Genomic DNA, 25,499 nt, shown 5'->3' with positions numbered 1-25,499 from the left:
CTGACCTCTGAATCAAAGTTGAGTTACTATACTGGGACGATTGTGTGAGCTTCCTTTAAATCTATGGCACTTCACACTGCAGTTCAGCCCGCGGTTGTGGGGGTGGGGTGGGGGTTGGGGGGGCAACTTTATTGCATTATTCATTTGATTTGCCCTTCAATTGTTTAGTTCTCTTTTTTGGGAATGCAGCAGCTCTTTAAGTATCCTTTGAGTTGGGAAGGGTTTCACTGAGGTCGTAATCTTTGGGAGGGTAGCATGACTGGCTGTTTGTTCTTACTCAGCCCAGGAGCATGGCCTGGAGGCCATCTCCCCTCTTCCTTTTACCTTGCTGGCATTTCAGGTGAGGTGGCTCTCCCTGACACATGGGTGTTTGCCCTCCTCAGACAGGATTTGATACACAGTGGTGCTGGGGACATGAGCCTGGAAACCTGGGTATTTATTAATCTCAGGCGGTGTGAGAATTGATGTGTCTGTTTCCTAATTGGAAGTAGGTGAACTATTTTGTATGCTGTTTCTGGGGTCTCAAGTCATCTCTATGAGGGGTGTGAGGGATTACTGTGTTCTAGTTGAATTGAGCCCAGGATCTGTGAGGTCGGCTCGGTTGTAGTTACCATCAATAAAACACAGGGCTGGGAGGAAGTTGGAACCAACCCACTTACTGATAGAGACGGTTTTTTGAATGTGCAAAGGATAAATGTGGTGTTTTTGTCAGACTCATTGCACTAACCTAATAGACAAGAGGGAGTTGGCTGGAATGATCCTTGCTCAGCAGTATTTATTTTGATTCACACACCTTCCCAAAGGTTGCTCATTTAAGTCCCCACTTATAATACTTGAAAATAGCTGACATAACCAGTCTACACTGGAGTTGGAGGAATGTGGTGCCAGAAATTATGACATCCTGAGAGTTGATTACCGTGTCCAGAAAATAATGCAGTTTTGTGAACACCTCAGTCTTCAAGGTGTGGGGTAAATGGCCTACGATTAGAGGAAATTAAATGATTTAATCTTTACCTCCTCCAAAAGATACAGAAACCACAACACAAAGGTTAGGTGAATTGCCCAAGATCATTAAGCAAATATGTGGTGGAGGCAAGATTTGAACCAGTTTGTCTCAAAAGCCTACACCCTTAAACCACTCCACTTCACACTTATACCATGAGGAAGTGTATTTTATTTCTCTGTTTAATGACAGATACTGGTTATTACTTAAACTGGGGATGGTAGGACATACATATGTGAAGTGTAAACAGTGTGGAATATGGTAAGCAATATGTTTTTACTCCTGCATTATTGTTGCTACAATACTGGTTGAGAAAATAAAACCTTGCATTTCAAAGCAAGCTTAGTGTAGTTCTCTTCCTTAATAATTATGATCTGTTGAAACGTCCTCTTCTGGAGTTCTGTTCAGTAGGCAGACAAAATGGCGCAGAACACAAGTGAGTCCAAGCTTACCGCTTTGCTTGCTGTGCTTAATCCTCTTGGGACAGTATCTGGTATGTTTATTAAATGGGCTGCTTCTAAGTTAAAAATAAATCTTCCCTGAAAGAAGTCAAGAATTTATTTTAAATTAGAATGTGATTTCACTGAGCCTTCACCTTTTTTGAATCTGATACTAAAATCATGCTCGTCTCTACTCACAACCCCAGAAATTTTCATAATAATGCCACAATGAAAACCTAAGAAAACCACTTTTGCTTTTGAAACTCTGAATGGAGACCAATACTGCCCTTCATAAATAGTTGGTTAGGACACATTGAGAGGCGTTGGGAGTCACTTTTGGGTGGTGTGAAGCTTCATGGATACACTTGCCTTGTGGTCCTCCCTGGCCTTAGTGTTTGGGGGCAGATGGGCTGGAAGAGTGGTCAGGGAGGTGAAGTTTTGGCAAATCAGAACGCTTTGGAAAAACGCGAAAACATTTTTGTTTTGCCTCCACCCCCCCCCCCCCAATCACTCAGTCTCTGGACATTATAGCTCTCCCTATATGCCGGGTTTTCAGTGAGGTGATGAGGTAAGATGAACTGAGTGAAGTCTTTGTCCTTGTAGACCTCACAGGCATTTGGGGGACACAGATAGATGAATACAAGTATGCAGTGTATTTGAAACGGTTTTGTGGTATATTTTACATGCTACAAAAGGTACTCCCTAGGGTGTGTAATTCAGTGATAATTTTAAGAACTTTACCAAGAGGTGCAGACCTCACTGTGAGTTTAGAACATGTACATACCCGCAGTGGGATGCCTCTGTTTCCGCCAGCCCCCCGGCCCCTTGGTTTCCAATCACGTTGCCTTTTCTGGACACTTCATATAAATGAATTCAGTCTTTTGTGTCTTGTGACTGTTTCCTTTCACTTAACATGTTTTTGAGGTTCGTGATGTGGCATGTGTCCATAGCGTGGTCCCTTTCATTGCCAAATAGTATCCCATTGTACGGATGGGCCTCATTTTGTCTGTCCATCACCAGCTGACCAACATCCATGCTGTTTCCAGTGTCTGGCTATTACAAATAATACTGCTGTGAACATTCGCATGTGTGTCTTTGTGTGAACTCCTGGGGTTCCAGTCCTCTTGGAAGTGGAGCTGCTGGGGCATATGGTGGTCTAATGTTTCAAGTTTTGGAGAAACTGCCAAACTCCTTTCTGAAGTGGCTGCATCATTTTATCTCCCTCTAGCAATTTACTGCAGGAAGGGGCAATGCAGTTTTAATAGATTTAATAGATTGATCACTACTTCCAGTTTGATGTTCATACTGTTCTGTCAATATGGCAGAATGGAAAAAAGCAATCTGACAACAACAGAAATTGTTATGTTACTTACCCTCTGGAGGCATTTTAGGCTCTTAGCCGTCTTAACTCACCCGTCCAAGAGGTGTGTGCATCATGATTAGAGTGAACAGGATGGAAATTGAGAACAGTGTGCCGAGTGGACCTGAGGATGAGTTAATAGAAACTTGTCCTTTCTGTTCTGTTTGGTGGATGTCAGGGCCTGTGGGAATATAACCGTGTCAGCGTTAGTTCTGAAAGCCTTTCTTTCAGTCATTCCCCAGCCCCGGACCTCTGCGTCTCCTCACTTGATTTTCCTTCTGGTAGAGTCCAGAAGCCGAGACAGCCTTCGGGTACCTGTCCTATAGTTTTCTTCTGTAACGAGGATGTTTTTTCTGCCTCACTTTGGACCAGAAGGAAGGGTGGGCAGGGGCTGCGTGGGAGCTGAGGTGGCAGGCGGGCCACTCCTGGAGCACAGGGAATATTGCTGTCACGCGTGAGTGTGTGTGTGTAAGACACAGGATAGGAGGAGGAGGAGGACAGTCCACAGAGAGGGCGGAAAATGAATAAAATGAGTTAACATCTCTCTGGAGCTGAAGGTCAATTTGAGGTGCATGCAGATAAAGCGATAAAGGGATGACAAATGTCACCTGAGCAAGTGCTTTGTGTTAGGGCCCAGCACTTTTTTCTTTTGTTAAAACCTGGTGGCTGGTGTGGTCCTCAGGAAGGAGGTTCTGGAAGTGATGAGAATCTGTGGAGTCCCTGTGGATTCGTGACACTGATGATGGGTGACAGAACACAAGTGTCCGCTATGATGCCAGCAGGCAGGACGCAGGCCGCCAGTGAAATCTGCAGGGTGGGGTCTGCTGGCGCCGAAACCTGAGCAGAACCTTGAACCAGGTAGTGGAGGGATGATAATGCGGGCTCACACAGCTGGGTGCCCAGGCCCTTGGCACTGGTGAACTCACTTTGCCTCCCACCACCTTCAGTGCAGGTGCTTTGATTGTCCTCTTTGACAGAAGAGGAAACTGAGGTCCCCAGCACCTCGGTAGCTTGTCCAGGGTCCATCATCAGAGCTGAGATCTGATCCAGGCAGTCGGCCTCCATGCAGGGTCTGTTAACCACTGTCAGGGTGAGAGGCGGTGGCACTGTACCCAAACGAGGACCAGAAATAATATTGCTCCTTCTTGCTTCCTGTTTAATATTCCCACCAGGGAGCGCAGAGCTTCCCTCTTGAAAGCCACTGACTGTCTCAGCAGTGGGCAGCAAGCCAGATTCGAGTCACTGTCTCATAGCTGGTGAGGCCAAGTCCACTGGCTCTTTAATCTCGTAGGGCCTGTGGCTTTAGCCTCCAGGCCTCCAGGCTCTACATTGCTTTACCCATTTGATTCATGCAGTGGACATTTATAGAGGGTCTCCTACATGCCAGGTACTGGGCTGTCTAACCTGCGCTCCTTCAGGGCAATGGGGGAGGCTGATATAAGCATGGCTTTGTTCAAGGCAGACCAGAGAGAGTGTTTGAAGACGAGTGGTTCTTCCCCCTTCTAGACAGGTGGACCTGAGGGGACTGACTGACTGAACCCCGCTCTAGGGGGCCTGGGCCCAAAGAGATTTCCATCACTAGCACTAACTATAAAAATAAATATCCCCGGGGCACCTGAGTAGCTCAGTGGTTGAGCATTTGTCTGTGTCTCGGGGCCTGATCCCATGGTCCCAGGATGGAGTCCGGAGTCCCGAGTCCAGCATCGGGCTCCCTGCAGGGAGCCTGCTCCTCCCTCTGCCTGTGTCTCTGCCTCTTTTCCTGTGTCTCATGAATAAATAAATAAAATCTTAAAAAAAAAAATTTCCTTAACAGGTAGCCTGTCCATTTGAGATGGGGTTTTAGGGGTCACAGTGTAGAGTAATAGAACTCTGGCTTTAGAGCTGAACACCACCACCTCTGGCTCTGTGTACACCCCGGGTGAGTAACATAGACTTTTTGCGCTCTGTTTTCTCACTTGTAGAAGTATTTTCTTCTGAGGGTTGGGTGAGGAGATGAGGAGACTGGTCCTTTCTCTTTGGGAAGCTGGAGGACCGGTGTTGGGACATGGTAGTGAGGATGAGGGGGAAGGAGTATGCTTCTAGGTTCTGTTGAGGGATGCATGGCACTGATTTCTGAAGTCATGGACAGCTCCTGTCATGTGCTGGGAGCTGGTACTGGGTTCCTTCGCTGGGACCAGGCAGCAGGCAGCCTAACCAGTATGGTGGGCAGTAGACCAGGGCTAATGTATTAACCCTGGGCGGTCTAGTGTGGGGGTGGGCAACCTACAGCTGCCCTTGGCCCATTTTTGTCAGCTCATGAGCTAAGATGGTTTTTCCATTTGTAAAGAGTTGTTTAAAGAAAGAGGGAAAAGAAGAATACGCAGCAGATACTATTTGGCCCACAAAGCTGGGGTGTTGACTGCTCCCAGAAAAGGTGTGCTGCCCCTGCTCTAGCACACCTCTAGCACTTGGGAGGCTTTAACCCACCCAAGTGTCATACAGGACAGCTGACTTGATGGTTGTCTTACTGACTGAGTCAGAGCAGCTGGACTTCTGAGAAATGTGAGATGCCAACACTGCGTGCATACGCTCTTGTCCTTGCCACCCCTCCTAGGGATAGAAAAAGACCTTGTGATATCTTTGGTCTCCCTGGTGGGCAAGATGCATGTATTCCCACTTAGGCCATATCAACCTTGCTCATTGCCTTGGCATTTTTATTTCATCTGTTTTCTCCTTAATGCCTCTAAAAGCTGAGAATTTTCAGGTAAAGGAAATGTGATTATTGATTGAATTATAATTATACCCAAACTATTGGGTCTGATTTTTAGACTAGTCTGAGTTCCCTGATGCTCGTGACTACAAGCTTATACAAAATACAGGAAAGGTGAGTTCACCTGCGGGGAATTGGGGGTGGCATCAGATTGCACTTCTGCTGATTGTAGCATTCCCCTGTGATAACCCAAGGGCACACCTTGCCAGGTTCCTCTCAGCCAGGCATCCTGCCAAGCTTGCAGCTTGCAAGCACTTTCTCACACGGAGGATGACCCTGGATGCACACATAGTGGGGTTTAAACCCCTGACTAGCTGCGGGGGACCGCCTGCATGTGACCCACCTTTAGCGCCCAAGTGCCCTCGGCTGTGTCGTGAGGATCGTATTCTCTCTTTCCTGGGGTGGTGGTGAGGTCTGGAAAGGCCTGGTTAGGAAGACCGCTTAGCACAGAGCCTTCGTGTGGAGGAGTTTTGGAAGTGGGAGTGGCTGGTATTTGTCAGTGCTTATTATAGTAGGGTACAGTCAGAATCTTTGCCACGGCCTGTTTGTGTTGGTTTTAATGAAGGAGGTGCCCACATTCATTTCTCAATGAGCTGTACAATTTATTTGGAATGCTTTGTGTGTTTTTCAACAAGTGATTGCCCAACAGCACTGGCTGGATTTCAGTCTCTGCCTCGGTGTCTGGGCCTGCTCATCCTCCCAGAGAAACCCCAAGCCTTCATCTGTCAGCAGGGAGCCTTTCATGGAAGAAAAGTGGACCCAGCAACCCCTAGGGGAGGGGGCGGTCAGAGGTTTGCTCTGTGGGGCACAGAAGCTCAGTTGGCTGGGGGACCCGCACTAAGATTTGTGACTGTGGGTAAGCTGGAGCCGCAGGCCCCGGTGTCCTCGCCTCCTGCTGCTGTCATTCCCCTGTGCTCCATGGGGCTTGTGGGTGAGCCTTGGACACTAGGCAAGCAGTCAGAGCCTTCAAACATATTGCTCAGTCTGCACTGAGAAAGAGCTTGAAACCAGTGAGGGTTCTTCCAGCCTGGACCCTCTGCCTCCCTGGCACAGGGGTCTGAACCTGCTCTCCCTCCCTCTCTGGAGTGGCTTCTCTTGAGCTTTGAGCTCACAGAGCTTCAGACCGTGGTTCCTAAGGTAGTGGACACGTGTGTGTGTCTGGGGATTTATCAGATACTGAGGCCAAAACGGTAGATTCAACCAGGTGGAACGGTCATTTTTTCTTACGTTTTTTTTTTTTTTAACTTGTATTTGTGTTTTTAAAATGTACTCAGGCAGTGTCTACCTTAAATAAACATTTAAAGATGAGTAGACACTAGTACGAGGATTCCTGAAATCTCCTGATGGTATGTAGATCTACACGTCAATATTCATGGGGTTTAACATCTCTTTTTCTCAATTTTATTTGTGCCAAATGCCGTAGAATGTTTACTCTGTTTCTTCTCGGTTGTAGGGCTGGGCTGTTGCCGGGTTGAAATGAAGCGTGCAGTTTGGGGGAAATGCGTTTACCATGCCAGACTGTGAGGTAGTGGCTTTGGAATGGCTTCGGAGGGCTCAGGTGGGGAAAGCCAGGGCTACCACTGGGAGGAGGAAGTGCTCTGTTCCTGGACCTGGGCTCTGAGTGTCTTCTCCTGGGCTGGTGGTGAGTGGATTTATTGTAATGTGGAAGGAGTAGGTTTCTGCACAAACCCATGACCTAGACCTCCAGTTACAAAATGGTCTATCAGTTAGCTAGGAATGAGACTTTCTTTTAAGGACTGGAAAAATCTGTCCATTCTTTGAGCTGATTGAAACCATTTGCTATTTAAAAGTCTTTGTGTGGTAAAGAAAGGTTTTTATTCTGGAGACCTTAAATTAGCCAGTTCATACACAAAACACCCTTTGGGGCTAGAGGCTGAGATGAGCTAGTTACTAGGAGGCCAAAGTCAGTGGAGGCTGAGGGGGAATGGGGTGAAGACTGAAAAGCTGAGCCTTGGGGAGATGCCTCAGCCCTGAGGACATCCCTTGTCACTGATGGGATTCCTTCCCAGGTGGAGAAAAGCAGGTGAGCGGGAGAAAAGGTCCTCCAGGTGTTCCTGCTGAATCTGTAACGTCCTGCTGTGCTTGGAGCCATCTTATAGACCAGACCACTGGTTCTCAACCTCGGCTGCACGGTGGATCCTTCTGGGGAGCTTGAAATAATAATTGGGATTTCATGGTCCAAGGTGATTCTGGTGGGCAGCCCCTGTGAGGAGTCACTCCCCACATACAGCGGGGAGGGCTGCCCTGTAGGCCGCTGCCTGTGACTCCCGGGGGTGGCACAGCAGGTGGAGCTGCTGGTCATCATCGCACCCTTCCCCATAGCTTCTCCCGGACCCGTGTGCTGGTTGCTGTGTGTGGCTTTTGCTCACTTCTGAAGGAGGCTGAGGCCGTCTTGGAGATGGCACATTCCACTGTGTCTGCTCCTTCCGGCCACAACTCATCACTCTGTTTGCACTTTGAGGGGTGCAGGCTGGCCAAGTAGGAAACCGTTCTGCAAATTTGTCCCTCCCGAAGAGGAGCCCTGGTGTCCTGAATCGGCGGTTGGTGTGAAACTAAAGCCCTGACCTTAGACTTTGTTGCTGAGTCAAAATGAGGAGCTCAGGGTTCCCCTGTTCTGTTTGGGTCATAATGTGTCTAGGGTTGGCTACAGGGGAAACCCCAGCGATCTGATTGGGGGAGATGTGCTAAATTGTGATGATTCAGTTCCCTGAAAGCAGGACATCCTTCCCAGAAGTATGCGAGGGGCTTTCCAGGCAAGGGAGGAGGCCGGGGTGGACCGCAAGCTTTCTTTGCTGCGTCCACTCCCAGAATTGAGGGGGTTTCAGCATGGCAAAGGTTTCTGGTTGTAGGATTCCTGGGAAAATACTGAAGAAAAGATGTTCGGCTTTTCTGGAGTGTTCTGAGGGGATGGTTTTGAAGTGGGAGAGCTAGGTTTTTATCTCTGGAAGCTGAAGAATGAATCTCACAGACAGAGGAGAGTGAGTAAAGCGATAGAAGTTTATTAAGCAAGGATACAGAGAAAGCTCTCAGGAGTGAGATGGATCCTGACAGAGTTGCCAATGTGGGCCTCCATGGACAGTCTTTTATTTAAACATTTAGTTAAAGATGAGTAGACACTAGTACGAGGAGCTTGTGGCCTTATCAGTCTTGTGGCATTACTTGGTTTGAGTAAGGACTAGTGATAACATCTTTAATGGCTTACTTCTTTGTGGTCTGGTTATTTTTTGTTGGTCACAGATGGCTGTCATAAAACAAAAAAATCTTTTCCACCCATACCCAGGGCAGGGTGGTCTTGTTTGTTCCCTTATCTCTGATTTCCTTACATCTCAGCATTTTTGAGATTTTGTTTTGTGAGCCTGATTCCATGGCCCCTTACCTATCTCTCCGTGCCTAGCCTTGCCTGCCCCTGATGCAGTTTATAGACATTATTGTGGCTTTGTATGTATATATTCCATTTAAGGGGCAGCTTTTTTTTTTTTTTCTCGCATGGGGAGACATGGGAGAGATCCCAATAAAGAGTGAGCTTTAAACTTGTTAGAATGGGAGAAAACCTTATAGGGTAATAGTCTTGATTAGACAAATTCCCCCATCTTACTTTGTAGAATGCCTCTTGAAATGTAACAGATTAATTTGATGAGACAGGTGTTCAGGCCATTTTATTTGCTGGTAATTACCTATTAGATGTCTTATTTATGAGAATAATACTTTGTACTAAAAAATAAGAATATGGGGCACCTCGGTGGCTCAGAGGGCTAAGCAGCTGACTTGAGCTCAGCTCAGGTCATGATCTCAGGGGCCTGGGATGGAGCCCCATGTTGGGCTCCACACTCAGTGCAGAGTCTGTAAGATTCTTTCTCTCCCCCTCTCTCTGCTGCTCCCCATCTCTTTAAAATAAATAAATAAGTCTTAAAAAAATAGGAGCATAAAGTTAAGCCATACTTGAGAATGACAGTAGTCTTTAAATCTCTCTTTGGGACCATGTTGCATTGTGTTATAAATGGTATGTTTTCAGTAAGTGTTTTGGCCAGTGTTTCAGTGATTTCTAAAAATGTCTCCCAAACTGAGTGCTATTTTAAAGATGACCTCACTTGTTCTTAGATGTGCTTGCTGAAGTCCATGCCAGCTCTAGCAAAGGTAACAAGTCAACCACTGGTGCGCCTTACTTTTTCTCTCTCACTTAGGCTAATTTGATCCTCTGACACCCCTGTGAGGTAAATGAATACTTAAAGCATCATTGTTCTGTCTTACTGAGAAGTTAAGGACTTGCTCAAAGTCATGCAGTAGTGTTGCTGCAGGAGGACAATTTGGGTTTTTTGATTCTTCATTTTTTGTTCTCGTATTTTGCTGTTGGAGCTTGGGAGGCGAGGATGGACCTGCTCAAAAAAAAATTTTTTTTTTTTAAAGTAGGCTCCATGCCCACTGTGGAGCCCAACATGGGGCTTGAACAGCATGACCTTGATGAGATCAGCACCTGAGCTGAGATCAAGAGTCAGAAGCTTAACTAGCTGTGACCTGCTTGAACTTTGGAAGCAAGTGGCCATGTGTTCCAGTTTAGGGCGTGTCGCATACATATGTCATTGGACTGATCACATAACTGCTGCAAATGGGAAGGGATCCCTCCTTCAGAGTGGGCACTCTGTCATTTTTCTTAGGGCTTCATTCTGCCCAGGACACATCCAAGACCAGAGAGTTTCACAGCCTCCAACTGCAGCTTTCCACTAACTTGTGAAATGGGGAAGGCCACGAGTTTTGGGACTCTGGCTCCTCTACGGGTGTCAGAATGTAGCTTTCTTCTCTGTTCCAGCCTTCAGCTTGTTTTGCAAAAGATAAAATCATCAGTTCAAGTTTTCTGCTTAGGAATTTTTAGTGGGGGCAGCCCAGGTGGCTCAGCGGTTTAGCGCCACCTTCAGCCCAGGGCGTGATCCTGGAGACCCGGGATGGAGTCCCATGTCAGGCTCCCTGCATTGGGCCTGCTTCTCCCTCTGCCTGTGTGTGTGTGTGTGTGTGTGTCTCTCTGTGTCTCTATGAATAAATAAATAAAATCTTTAAAAAAATAAATTAAAAAAAAGGAATTTTTAGTGGGATGTGTCTTTCACAAACTGTCTAAAACTATGGGTGTTAAGATTTATTTATTTTAGAGAAAGAAAGCATGTGAGCGGGGGTGGGGGAGTTGGGGGGTGAGAAGGAGAGAATCCCAAGTGGACTCCTTCTGAGCTCAGAGCCCGACATGGGTCTTGATCCCACAACCCCAAGACCATGACCTGAGCTGAAACTGAGTTGGATGCTCAACTGACTGAGCCACCTAGGTGTTTTAGGGACACCTAAATGTGGGAACCACACGAGCCCCTTGGCAAGTTGCTTGGGCATGTTGTGTCATGTGCCCCCCCTTCCCACAATACCTTTGCATCTTTCCTTCTTTGCTATCTCATTCTTTTCCATTTATTTATTTAAGATTTTATTTATTCATGAGAGAGAGAGAGAGAGAGAGAGGCAGAGACACAGGTAGAGGGAGAAGCAGGCTCTCCCAGGGGAGCCCAATATGGGACGTGATCCTGGGACCACAGAATTATGCCCTGAGTTGAAGGTAGATTCTCATCCTGAACCACCCAGGCATCTCCTTCTCTTCCATTTAAAGTTGCTTGTGCTCCTCTAACTTTGAATTTCTTCTGAGACTGCCTGTGGAGCCAAGCCTGCTTTCCATGTCTGGTTTATGGGGTAGAATAGCCACTGTTACAGGAAACTGAAGGTCTTCAGAAAGTTTTCATTGTTGATAGTTCCTAGCATTGTTTCTTAGGCCTCAGAGCCATTCATTCATTCATTCATTTATTTATTAAGGATTTTATTTATTTATTCATGAGAGACACAGAGAGAGAGGCAGAGACACAGGCAGAGGGAGAAGCAGGCTCCATGCAGGGAGCCCGACGTGGGACTCGATCCCAGGACTCCAGGATCACGCCCTGGGCCAAAGGCAGGCGCCAAACTGCTGAGCCACCCAGGGATCCCCAAAAGAGCATATCTGATGTTCACTCCAACTTTTTTTTTTTTTTAAGATTTTATTTATTTATTTATGAGAGACACACAGAGAGAGAGGCAGAGACGCAGGCAGAGGGAGAAGCAGGCTCCATACAGGGAGCCAGCATGGGACTTGATCCTCCCACATCTCTGGGATCAGCCCCTGGGCCAAAGGTGGTGCTAAACCGCTGAGCCACTGGGGCTCCTCAGAGCCTTTTAATTTGAGGTGGGGATGTTCTGTCTGTGGCTCAGTGTTCTCTCTGGAAGCTTCATGCTGGAACACCACTCAGGTGGCCTGGCCCTCTGGCTCCCTCATTGGTGGTTCATTGACCTCCACCACTGGTGGCCTCTACCACACGTGGCCTTCAGAGGGCTGGCGTCCACAGCCCTTAGCAGATGTTTACTTCTCTCTTTCTGACGATGCTCTCTTAGGCCTCCTAGAATTTCCCTTATCCCTTTCCTAAAGGAAGAAAGGCCTCCTTATTTTAGTTAATTTTAGGAGAGTGCAGTGGACTGTGCACTGGTTTTTGCATTAGGTGATTTTGGGCTTTATTTCTGTCTCCAGTTCAAGTGAAAGGCTTTTAAGAAACTGCGCAATCATGACCAAGCATTGTCAGAAAGGGCAGCTAAGTATTAACACCAAAAATAACTACAACAAAAGCAGTTTTCCTTATGCTCTTTTATCTTTTCAGCATCCTAGAAAGTGTACTATTAGCCCATTTTATAGATGTGGAAACAGACTGGAGTGGTTCAGTAACTTCCTGGTGATTTGGCAGAGCAGAGAGCTGAACACATGTGTTTGGACCCAAGTGCTCAGGGTCCCCTAGAAACCATAGTTTGGCAGGTAACCTAAGCAATGAGAAGGACAATATTGAATAACTGCTCAGTAGTTTATTTTGGGTCTTCTCTCTCCAGATCTTACATAGCCACTGCCCCAAATGAGAGACTGTGCAAAATGAGAGCAGAGCAGCAGCTGGGTGCACCCTGGGTCTCTTTTCAGGCCATGCCCACATTTTCCTGGCCTCCTCTCTGTCATGCTCTGGATTTGGGATGGGTTTTTGTTCTCGATTGTTTGAATATGTCTGTGACTGCTTTCTAAGGAAGTTTGGATCTTGTCTTGCTGCTTACTCATTTGCTGGGTTAGGTTGGTGAGATGATAAGGTACATTCTTTAGTGGTTGATCAGAATCTTGAGGTGGGGGGGACAACCTGTAAAATGTTAATATACTTTTCCACCCACTGTGTAAAAAAAAATGTGCTCCGGGAACTAGGAGACTGGAGCTGCTGCCTTTGCTCAAGGGAGTGGTCAGGTTTGTGTAGCATGAAGCAGTAAATGGGGATTTCCCACCTAGAGCCTTGGAATAATGGTGGCCTCTTCAGGTTCCAGAAGAAAGGAGGTGTCTAGAAGGACACAAAGTTGAGGTTGGGTGCCTTTTTTCCCCCTCAATATTTTAAGAATTTTTTTTAAAAAAAGATTTTATTTATTTATTCATGAGAGACACACAGAGGGGCAGAGACCCAGGCAGAGGGAGAAGTAGGCTCCATGCAGGGAGCCCAATGCAGGACTCAATACTAGGACCCTGGGATCATGACCTAATCCAAAGGCGGATGCTCAACCACTGAGCCACCCAGGAGTCCCAATTAATTGTAGGAATTTTTACTAAGTTTATTCTTAAATAGTTTAAGACTTGCCAGAACTTGCAACAAACACTGTGTCGCTCCCATGTACCCTTCCCCTAGCTCTCCCCAGTGACAGTATCTCACACTGTATAAACCAGGAAATGGATGTTGGCACAATGCTGTTAACTCACATGCAGGCCTAATTCATCAGTTTTTGCATGTACTTTTATTTGGTGGGGAGTTCTGTGAAATTTTATCATAGTCGGGATGCAGGACTGTCCCATCGCCACAGAGAATCTGTCACCTCTTACCCGGCATCCCTTCCCCCAGCAACCCTGCAGCTGTTCTCCATCACTCTTAATTCTGTCACTTTAAGAATGTTCTATAAATGGAATCATACTCTGTGCAACCCTTGGTGCTTTTGTAGACAGTGTTGAGAAAGGTGGGTGATGGGAGGGTCAGTGGCAGAGGTGTCAGAAGTGGGATTAGGAAGGAGCCCTGGGGTTTAGATTCACAGTGAGTGGGACTTCAGTCTCCAGTTGATGCATTGTCGCCAGCTGTTCTGAGCAATGAAGGAAAACCATGAGCTTTGAGGAAGCTGCCATCTGCCTCCAGGGTTTAGGTAGGTCGGCAGTGGGTCAGTTGGAGGTGCAGCTGCTGTGGAGTCAGGCGGGGGACCAAACAGACATTTAGAAGAATGATGGGCACAGTTTGCAGGTTGGGATAAGAGAGGAATTAGGGTGCTGGAATTTGCAGCTTTGGAAAACGGGAGACAGTAACCTTAGTAGCATCGGAGCATAGGGTGGGAGAGTCAGGCAGATGTGGAAGGATAAGGAATGGTGAGCATCTGGGGCAGAGGTGTGTTGGTGGTGGGACTGTGCCTGGCTGGCACATAGGTTCCAGCTGTGTACCTGTCCACTGTATTGGTGGTGGCTGCGGGGAGGGGGGTGATGGTAGGGAGGGATTCTGAGGCCAGGCTCAGCTCCAGGAGGACAGATCTGTGATGCATTGGTAGATGCTAGCCCGATTCAGAGGTGGGGATGGGGCACACTTGCCACTAACTCCTCCTCATCCATCATTTTCTCTGTTGCTGCAGGGACAGTCATGTGATCAGTAGCAGTGTTAGAACATATCAAACTTGGCTCCTTCTTCTTCTCAGAGAGAAACAAAGCGCAAAGCTTGGCTTTAACCCAGAGCGGTGTAGTACGGCGTGGCTATGCAAGTGGTACATCTGAAGCCAAGGAGCTTTGAAAGTTGATTAGTAATGCCAAGTGCATTTTTCATTGCCAGAAATGATCCAAAGAAAACAGTAATAGCTATTCAGGTTTAAAAATATAAAATACTTGTCATCGCAGAACTATTTTAATGAATTCTCTCAAGGGATTATGAAATATGATGAATTGTTGCAGAAGTTGGAGCTCCAGAAGGACATGGCTGAGTATTGGAGTAGGGAGTAGAATGCTGCACACCTGGATTTTCCTTCCAAAGGGATCCTGAAGGTGCAGGCCAGCCTGCCCTTGCTGTGCCGTGTTGCATCGTGACACTACTCCTGCTGTGTGCATGTCTGTTCATTTCCTGTGGCTGGGGCTTCTAGGACATCCCAGGTTTTAGGGTAGCTGGTCACCTAAAACTTCCATATCCTAACCAGTGAGAAACTTCTTGGCAGCTGTTAGTTCTGGATTCACCTGGGCACTTTTCTTGGCTTTACAGCTCTTTGTACAGTCCTTGAGCCCCGAAGGTTTTCCAGGCTTGTGGGATTGGAGTTTGGGAGCTTTTTCAGAGTCCAGACGTGTGCCCCACCCTTGCATCTGAGGGAATGCATCTTCCACTTAGATTGGTCAGTTCTTAGGGATCCCTACCTTAATATGATTAAGTATAACAGATGCGCTGGTTTCCCTGCATCTTGTAATTAAAAATAAAGAAGACAAGGTGTGAGTGGATAGGAAGGTCCAGAATGTAGCCAAGGTTTAATGAGCCAGACAGCCTGGTGGTGGTAGGAGGAAAGGGTGATGAACATGAAAATAAAGCAACTGGAAATGGATCCAGGTGTCATTTCCTGGACTGTTTCTGGACATAGAACAGTGGCGATGTGACCAGAGAAGCACCGCAGCGTTGGAGGGCCTTCGGGGCGGACAGTGGGCTATGCAGGTGTTACATGGCACCATACACAGGCGTTCGGGCCTGCTCCTTAGTGCTTTTCTCTGGAGACACCATTATTTCTGTTGTTCTCTATCCCCTTGACCCTTCTGTTGGAGGAGAGATTTCTAGATGTCAAGTAGCTTATGGGGTCATATAGTTTAGTAAACACATAAATGAAATTCCTGGCTCTTCTATCATGAGAAGCCGCCTCTTCTTCCTTTGCCTCAGAACGAGGATCTCTCTGGGTCAGCTGTGTGGATGGACATTTGCACTGGGTGCACTGGATCAGCATTTCCAAGTGAGGAGTCCAGCACCCGAAGGGCTGGATGTTTATGTGTAGGCAGCACCCCACCCTGGGCTACCGGCCCCCTCGGCCTTGTTGATCCAGGGAAGGCAGATGATGGTGGGAGGGTGCTGACCTTCCCCTGCCTCAGAGGAGGCTGAGCCACTGTGTGTCCTGACTCCTGCCTGGGATCTGGCCGGAGCTCCAGCAGTGGGGCCCTGCTGCCCATGAGGCAGGAGGAGGCACCATGATAGGTGGAGTGAGGCGCCAGCAGGCCCTTCTCCTCCGGGATGATGACCAGTGCTTTAGTTCAACATAAACCTTTCCTTTTCTTTTTTCTTTGTTTTTTGAGGTGGGGGAGGGGAGAGGGAGAGAGACTTTTAAGCAGGCTCCACACCCAGCACAGAGCCCAACATGGGGCTTGATCCCACAACCCTGAGATTGAGACCTGAGCTGAAATCAAGAGCCAGACACTTTACCAACTGTGTCACCCAGGCACCCCAGCATAAACTGAAATTCCTCAGGATGGTTGCAGAATGGCACCTGTTGTACCAGGAGATCTACTCTGCTCATGGAATAGATTCTGGCAGCAGAATGCTGAAGTTCCTTTCTGAACTTCAGGTCATGATTGGCACTGATTTTCTTATGGCTGTGGGGCTATATGGGGCAATGAATTGCCAAAGGGCCGGGGACTCTGCTTGTTTAGTCCCCCACTGTCAGCGCATCAGCAGATGTCTCCCTTGGCGCCAGGGACCGTGTGTAGCCGGGTTTGCAGCTGCTAACATAGTGGCAAATAGTGACGTACCACACTCAAGCAGATGTGATACAGAGCAGCTGCTGCCAACCTGATGGGTACAGACTTCAGGAAGGAGCTTTGGGGAAGAGGGGAAAGCAGTAGTGTGAACAGCTGTGTCTTTGGTCAGGCCAAAGGAAAATCTGGCAGTTTAGTAAAATGAAATGCTCCTCCAGAGTGTAGAATGTCCATCTGCACCTGTTCCCTCTCCCACAAGTTGGACACGTTTCTCCTGCAGTGATGTGTGTGTTGAATTTGTCTCCTATTCTTGCATAACATGTCCCCAGAACTTTGTGGCCTGAAAGAGTGATGATTGAGTATTTCTCAGGATTTCTGGGGGTTGCCTGGGAGCTTTTCCCGCAGGTCTTGCCTGGACTTCTTTATGCACCTGTGGTCAGTTGGAGAATTGTTGGCTGTCTGCAGTTGACCTCAGAGATGTGGCTCGTGTCTGGCTCCTCTCCATGTGACCTCTCCAGTAGGCTAGCCCAGGCCTAGTTTTGTGCTGATGGACACATTCTAAGAGGTCAGAGGCAGATGCTGCTGGGAGTCTTAAGGTGTAACCTTGGAAATAGCCCAACATCACAGGAAATCCCAAGGCAAGCCCTGATTCAGGCTTCCTCTTGGTGGGAACAAAGGGCATAGTGGCTTTGGGGTGTGGACATAGGGGGATGGAGTTGTTACTATAATAATCTGCCAGCTTGCCTCTGTCCTAGAGAATCCGTGTTCCTTACACCTGCAGGATATACTCCTCTCCTGTTTTTGCCCTGCTCCCCTGGCACAGCATCGGCCTTGAAATCTGTGCTCTGCCTGCCTCAGGCAAGGATGGCCAAGGTGGGGCCACCAGGTTGCAGCTCCTTAAGTCTGGGTTCTCTTGATTCAGAGGGCTGTGGATTGAAAAGACAATGTCCCGACACCATGCTCCTTCTAGGCACAATTGTGGTGTCAGTTGTTGGTGGTGAATAGCCAACCCACCCAAACCTGGTGGTTTAAGACAACAGATTTATTAAATCTCATGATTCTGTGGATGACCAGGCAGTTTGGCCTTTGCTGGGTGCTGTCAAGTGGTTGCAGTGAGCTAGTGGTGGTACTGAGGCTGGTTGAGCTGGGGTGCTTGCAGACGCCGAGTGGGTCCCTCCCACACACGTTTATTCCCAGCCTCACCAACCAGCCCTTTGGGGTCTGAGTTTAGAAGTCCCCACATTTCTGTTGGCCAGACCAGTGTCAAGACCTGCGCAAATTCAGGGGATGGGGACATAGACTCTTGGAAGGAGGGCCAGTCACCTTGCAAAGCGGTATGGTCATAGAGAGATGTGATTAATTGACAGTTCTCTTGGTAGCAAGCTCCCACGCCATTCTCTCCAATATTGTAGGAGTTAGGATACACTTTTGTTGGCTTCGTTTTCTATTCTTAAAAAGGAAATGCCACAGTTTTTCTTAGTATGGGGGGTGGGACAGTTAACAGAGAGGTGTCAGGTTAGATAACCTAAAACAAGCTATGCCTTGGTGGCATGTCAGCTTGTCAAGGCTGCTTTGCTTCTCTCCCCAGCTCTCCTGAGCTGTGGTTCTCAAAGTGTGGTCTCTGGACCAGTGGCATCTGCATTACTTGGGTGCTCTCTGATTCTTGGGTCGCACCCCACCTTTACTGAACCAGAAATTCTGAGGGTGGGGTCAGGCAGTCTGTGCTCTAACAAGCCTGCCAGGTGGTTCTGATGCCCCTAAGACTTGAGAGTCACTGTTCCTGCATATTCCAAACGGCCCTTCCTACTGCTTCCTTATGCTTGCAAGCTGGAGATGGTACCATCCTCACTCCCCCTTTCCCGGGCTCTCTGTCCCTCTGAATTTGGATATTCTTTGTAGTATGTAGTCTGGATGGTGTTTGTGTCAGTGTAAGGTTGGGGCTTTCCTACTGCTCAGGGACACTTATTGGCCATTGGTCATTGTGCCCAGGGACATGGGTCTCGAAGTGAGTAAGACACAGTCCCCGAGTTCCCTCAGCGTTTAGTGAGTGAGATCATGTGCTCTAGGAGAATGGCCAGTTCAGGGAAATGACAGATGCAGTTCATGTAGGTTGAGCTTGAGATGTCCACGTAGAAATATATATTTGGCAAGTAATTGATCTGAGGAGTTAAAATTCAAAAAGAAAAAAAAGTAAGATAGAATTCAAAAAGCAGGGTTGGAGTTAGCAATTTGAAAGTTACCATATACATGATGATTTAAAACCGTTTTTCCTCAAAGGTGGCTATTCATCAGAATCAATTGGAGTCTTTATTTTTAAAGATTTTATTTATTTAGTTAGAGTGAGAGAATACGAGCAGGGGGAGGGAGAAGCAGACTCCCCACTGAGCAAGGAGCCCAACATGGGGCTCTGTCCCAGGACCCTGAGATCATGACCTGAGCCACCCAGGTGCCCCTATTTGGGGTGTCTATCAATATGGATTATGCACCCCTGCCCCATGTATGACAGAGAGTGATTTGGGATCTCCCACATGTTCCAGGTGATTCTGAGCAGCTAGGTTTGGGGAACACAATCCCAAACAATGAAAACTGTTTGAGGAGAATAAGTAGAGAACGGGTGGGCAGCCAGCATGGAGCCCCCAGGGGCATGCCTGTGATGCAGCCGCCAGGGTGGAGTCTGTGCAGGAAGATCCTCTGGGACTGGGGGGATGGGGAGTAGACAAGTGGAGAGCAGGGTTTAGATGCCAGGACTGGAAAGTTACCAGAGGGAGGGCTTCTTGGAGGAGGATCAGATTAGGCACTGCAGCGGTGGCCTCAGCTGGAGCCAGACTCTGGCGGTGACCAGCGAGGGACGGGGCGCCTGGCTGGTCTTGGTGACTTGCAGGGAACTCTCAAGGAAGGAAGGAGAGCGGGAAGGAGAGAGGTGACCAGGAAAGCCCAGAGTTTCTGTTTTTCTCAATGGGAGAAAACTGAGCAGGCTGCCAGGAGTGGTGGGTCTGTAGAGAGGGCTGAATGGAAGAGCCTCTGGTATAGGGGGCTGATGCTGCTGAAGCTGTATCCTGGGGACAGAAGGATGGACTCAAAAGCTCAGCGCTCAGGACTGGCCTTGAAGAAGAGGAGGGCCACCCCCCCTCATCCTGGAGGGATGGAGGTGAGGGAAGGGGTTTGGAGATGGGAATTTCTAGCTGCTGAATGTGGACGTCTCTCTCTCGTGTCCCTTTTTCCTGGCAACCCCAGGATGCACTCCTTGCTTACTTTGTTCATTTTAAATGACGGGGTTAGTGTAGTCTCAAAAACAGGGCCTCTGGGGTCTGTGAGATCACCCATGACTTAGTGTGTGCGTGTGTTCCTGGGGTGTGCTATTTCCGCGGGGTTTATGCTGCAGCACAGCAGCACCTCCACGTTGGCAGTGGGCGGGCTGGGTTTCAGCACTTCTCTGGAGGCACTGCTTGGAACTCCATGTGTTTCACCTTGAAAGCAAGTTAATGGCTCGCGCCTGGTTAGCCCCTAGGGCTCACCTAGCTAATGGTGCTGCCGACCTTGCTGTAATTCTCTCTCGATCCCCTCTTCACGCCCCCTCCTCCCACCATGCCTGTTATACTCTCTCCCTTTTCAGCCCTCCTCCTTCCCCATCTTCCTTCCTTCTCCATGTTTCAGTTTCTTAGAAGGACTGGTAGACATGGAAGGTTGGCCTGGCATCCTCTTGTTCATGAGCAGCATTTTTGAGGGGAGGTGTGTGAGGTGGTGGCTCCCAGGGTCCTGTCTTACTCTGTGAGGTTTCAAGTGGTGCCAGCAGTATTTGTGCTGAGCTAGGCAGTGTCCCCAAGTCTTCTTGCCGAATGTCAGTTTCGCCCCTCAGTTTGTGACTGACACCCCCCCGGGGATGACAGGCTGCTGCCTGTTGAGAGAACTCAGCTGCTCACACACCTTTCTGGTCTGGGAGCTGTGAGGATGGGTGTTGGAGTCCCTAGTCTGAACCCCTTGGAGATGTACACTGTGTGTGTGTGGTTCACCTAATTAGCTAGTGATTGAGAGCTTTCAGAAGCTTTTCCAAGGGCATGATGTTTACAAGACAAACGAAAACGGGTTCTTATTGTTTCCCAGGATTGGGGTAAAATGTTGAGGCCAAGGTAGTAGCCAAAGGTGAAGATGCATAGGACTGCATTTGCTGGACTTTAAACATGGCCTGTTACGAAATGATTGAGTACTAGTTAACTAGTTACAGTATATGCCTACCTAAACTTAGAAAATTTGTTGGGGGAGGGGGGACAAAGGGAGAGAGTAGAATATTTGCTTAACAAGAGTGTTTTTCAATAAATTCATATATCCTAACGCTTTCAAATAAGTGTCTTGGTTTTTACTTAATTATGCAAATACTGGAGCCTTTCCCAGTTTTTATAATCAGGGTTATTGTCCTTGCTTGCATACTTGCTATGTTTCATAGAGGTGAGGCTTAGAAATCCCTGTGTCCTAAGTGTGAGGAGCTGTGGTCACAACCAGCCTGACCCTCAGATGAAGAAAATGGATTGGTTCTTGGAAGACTGTGTTCTGTGTATTTTTAAGTATGCAGGAAAATCTGTCCCTGTCTTGTGAGTTACTGAGGTCTCTTCTTTTCCTTTTCCCCTACAGAACCTGAAAGCAGATCCAGAAGAGCTTTTTACAAAACTGGAGAAAATTGGAAAGGGCTCATTTGGTGAAGTGTTCAAGGGCATTGACCTTCGGACTCAGAAAGTGGTTGCCATAAAAATCATTGATCTGGAAGAAGCTGAAGATGAGATAGAGGACATTCAGCAAGAAATCACAGTGCTGAGTCAGTGTGACAGTCCCTACGTAACCAAATATTATGGCTCCTATCTGAAGGTAAGGCTTGATAGTAAGAATGCGGTTTTCCATGGTGTAGTACTTGACCGAGTCAGAGCAGGGCGCGGAGAGGATGTCAGTAGCACAGCAGGCTGTCAGAGGAGGGAGAAATGTTCCTTTGATTCCAAAGGCACCTGGCTCTGATAGTCTTATCTTCAATGTCACCTATAGAAATATCTTTTGGTTAAAATGTTTGTTGAAGTTCCTTTCCAAGAAAAAAGCATGTCTGATTGGAACTTGGTCATCAGAGACACATTTCTTATGAAGGTATTACAATAACAACTGTGGGCTTGCTTACCTAACCTTAGCATGGTTTTTTGTAAAACCTTGTGCCGACCTGAGAATCTTAGCCTTTTGATATTTTCAGTTATCAAATGTAGTTTAATGTAATGTTAAAAAAAAACAAACTGCTGGAACTGATAATGTTGCTTAGTTGAACTAGTTTATCTACGTTTGACTTTGAAGAATTCTAGGTAAGTAAACAGTGACTCAGGATTATAATACAACACCACAAATTGTCCTGGATTTCACCTGATTCTGTGAGTAGGAAAAAAGAGCACAGCAAATGGTTTTCCAGTCCATAATGGGACCATTTTAGATGCTGTAGGGCACTCTAGTCACACCACTAAGAGAGCGGAAGTCTGTCCCTTGTGTTTACGTCCTTTGACATATGCCTGTTTTACTGACCTTAGCAATGTAGTATCTTCCAAGGTGGTGTTTTGGAAATCTTAAAAATCAGTGGACAGAAATTCTAAAATGACTCTTGTGGAAACGAAAACTTCATAGGTAGAAAGTATTGCTTCCTGAGAGAGGCAGTAGTAAGCCTAGAGAACAGACGGTGTGGCTTCCCCTATCTGGGGTTTATCCTCTAAATTTTTCTGTTGTAGCTTGCGCTCTATTCTGTCGTCAGAAGGGACAGTGCAGGCTTTGATTTTGTGGAAATATGATAATATGTAAGCGGAAGGATGGACATTTTGAGAGCCATCGATTCACTTAAAATGAATATTTAAAGAAATGAAAATTGAGTGGTAATCCAATCTTTTTTTGGCACTAGGACATAGGTTCAAATGGCAAAGGATGGCAATCTGTCATGGGTCCAACACAGCATTTTGAAATGGGAAGAATGCATTTTGGAGTCCTGATGTCTTAGACTTGATTCTTGCTTGTCTTGGCATGTGGCTTTGAGCAAGTTTGTTTATTTTTTAAGAAATTTCCCCACTTCCTCATTTGTAAAATGGAAAATTATAGTGTATATCTCACTGTTGCAAAGATTAAATGGTATCAAGTATGTAAAAATAGCTGGTATGTAGTAGGTACTTAATAAGTGTTAATTTCCTTCCTTAATTGAATGTATTCATACCCCTCTCTGAAATTACCTTGCAGTGAAGGACGTAATCACTGAGGTCAAAGCAAGGAGGAGGAAGTGCGCCAGTGATAACAATGGATGTTGTGGTGGGGTGCATCCATTTTGGGTTTTGACAGGGCAGAAAGGGAAGCACTGTATATATTGATTCTTCTGGTCCAAGAGAACACGTGTGACTTCCATACGGGAAAGCAAAGGTCTTCCTGATGTTAAATTTCTATTGAGGAGAAAACAAACAGCCCAAGAAACTCGACTTGAACTCTGTCTGCTGTATCACTTAACATCCGTTGTGAAATGATTTTGACAGTAGTTTTCTAGTAAACTCAGAGTTGCTTTTCACATGGTATGTTGATGTATTTTAATACCAACTATGGTACCTTTGGCAAAGAAGGGTGGAAGATTCTCACAAATTTCTGGTGATTTATACCAGCTAATAGTTAACTAAGGAAATAAAGGATCAGTGGTTCAGAAGTATCTTTTCAACCCAATTCTCCAGCAAAATTTTTATTGCATGCTGGAACAGATTGCTTTCTTGTGGCCAAACATGGTCTTGACTGTATTTAGAGATTTCCATCTGGTATGTCATGTTCTTGCCTGAGTCACTAATTCTAGAACATATATTCCAAGTCAACCTAACCTTGATCTAGAGTTGCCCAGTAAATTTATTTGGTTAGCATAATGTCAGGTGCTAGAATATCCCCCCCCCCCCCCCAATTTATAATAGCTCACATATGATACAAGCTTATTTCTTGCTTGCTGGTAGTCCTGATTTCTGGGAAATTTTCCTCCAGAGAGTGACTGGGGAACCCTAGTTCCTTGGGTCTTGTTCTTCCTTCCACCTTCTATTCATGGCTGTATTCGTGTGCCTTTAAGTCACCGTGAGAGCCTGTGAGAATTGTCCACACCTCCAGGCCTAGATGCAGAACACAATATTTCTGCCCACATTCCCCTGGCCAGTCCTTGGTCGTATTCACCACACTTGACTCTGGAGAGACTGAGAAAACGTCCCATCATGTGCCTCATGGAACAGGCAATGGGCTGGGTGCTCAGTGAGCTGTCCCTTTCCAGAAGTTTTGAGAAGTTTGTCTAGAACGTTCTATGTTTTACTGGGCAGATTGTCTTTTAGAGACTATAACCGCCTCAAGAATGCCAGAAATAATATCACTGTTGTGAAAATTTGATTTCTTAAACCATGCTAAAGTTGATTCTGTTTAATTTGCTTAAAAACCAGGAACTTCTCTTCTTAAACAATATTAGCTGTTAGAAGTTGATCAGGACAAGAATCCAGACCTGTGACTCTATCTGCTGGTTCTTGTATGACAGTTTCATGAAGTGATGAGCCAGAGGCTCTTTTATCATCTTGGTAGGCATGAAGTTTAAGTTTATATAATCCTCTTGGGTAAGATATAAAATAAATTGACACATAATGGGTCAATGGGTCTTCGACACGAAGTTGAAAATTACTATGCTTTGTGTGGTTTTTGTTGCCTTTGTGAAAACTCCCCCCATAGCATTCAGAGGTAATATTCTTAGTTCTTTAAGGGGTGATAGGAGAGAGGAGCCTTCAGTTTCACTTGATGTTAAGGGCTTCCACATACCAAGATTGGGCAGAGAAGACATAAGCAGGAACTGGTTTCTTCCTACCAGGTTAACACTTAAAGGTCTCCTTTGTGTCGGTTTCAAACAGCTGGTGTAGAAAAAGGGAATTAAGCACAATAGGTAAGTAGTGGTCTGAATATATCGAATGTTACTGAAGATGAGGAGAGTGGAGTTTTTTTTACTGTGTGGCTGTGATCAGATCCCAGAACTGCAGTGTGTAGCAAGTTTTCCCCTCAGCGATTGAAAACAAAAACAAGGTCACTTGAAGGGAGGAGAGGGAATAATTCAGCAGTGAGAACTTACGGTTCTGTTGATGAATCTGAAGCCTGAATGGGTTATAAAGGTTACCATGTACGAGAAAAAGAACTGCATTTGTTGTAGTTCAGGTGTTTAATGTTTGGGAAATTAAACCAGTGAGACTGTTTAATTAACCAGAAGCCTCTGAGTCCCAACCATAAACCGCTGGAATTTCCTGTCACAAAAATACCATCCAAAAGGTCATAATGAAACTCTGTGTGTGCGTGCTTGCATGTGCGTGCTTGCACAGGGGCTGGTTTGGGTGGTGTGCAGGAGGGGAGAGAGAGAATTTTTTGGTTTTTTATTTAGTTAGGCACTAAAGACCTACCTAGTAAGATCATAACAGAGATAGGATGTTATGTAGCATTCTAAGCCTGTTTTCTTTTTGTGCAGCATTCACAAGTGCTCCTCATCCTCTTTAGCTCTACAAATCTCTTATGTGTTTTTTTTTTTTTTTCCTTTTCCTGGAGATAGGCGGATTATTAGGATCTTCACTTTGAGATTCACATAGAGTCAAAGCCAGGATTTTGGTCTTGGATCTTAGTGTAGGTATGTAACCATTTGGGCGTTCTGTAGGCTGCCAAGTTCCTCAGGGAAAAAATGTAGAAACATAAACTTAACTTTGCAGGATTGTTGATCAAAATTGAGAAAGTAAAGTGCCTGGCATGTAGGAGATCTTTAGCAAATGATGATTATTATTTTTTAATACAAGATATCTGTGCCAAATGACTCAATTAGTTTCTTTTTTTAAAGATTTATGTATTTTTTAGAAAGAACACGGTGGGGGAGGGGCAGCAGGAGAGAGAGAGAACCTCAAGCAGACTCCCCCACTGAACACAGAACCTGACCCTCCAGGGATGGGGTGGGGATGGTACTCAATCTCATGATCCTGAGATCTTGACCTGAGCCAAATCAAGAGTCAGATGCTTAACCAGCTGAGCCACCCAGGTGCCTCACAAAATTCATGTCTTAAAAACAGATTATTAGCACACTAAAAATTAGGTTT

The 25,499-nt window shown here is 46.5% G+C and overlaps 1 protein-coding gene across 3 annotated transcripts in view; it reads left to right on the top strand.

Moving 5' to 3' along the window:
* STK24 (serine/threonine kinase 24) overlaps window positions 1-25,499 on the top strand; it is a 122,610-nt gene that overhangs the window by 29,636 nt on the left and 67,475 nt on the right. For 2 of the 3 annotated variants that reach the window (XM_072760882.1, XM_072760881.1), the window contains exon 2: window positions 21,004-21,234. Coding sequence is in view for 2 of the 3 variants with exons in the window: in XM_072760881.1 (XP_072616982.1) it covers window positions 21,004-21,234 (231 nt within the window). In the remaining variant the exon portion in view is untranslated. Of the gene's footprint in view, window positions 1-15,686; window positions 19,526-21,003; window positions 21,235-25,499 lie in introns of those variants that run through there. The other variant, XM_026003653.2, reaches the window with a different exon arrangement.

Source organism: Vulpes vulpes, chromosome 6, assembly GCF_048418805.1.
Source record: "Vulpes vulpes isolate BD-2025 chromosome 6, VulVul3, whole genome shotgun sequence".
Lineage (NCBI taxonomy): Eukaryota > Metazoa > Chordata > Mammalia > Carnivora > Canidae > Vulpes > Vulpes vulpes.
Note: the sequence above shows the minus strand (reverse complement) of the source record. Positions and strands in the feature narration are given on the sequence as shown.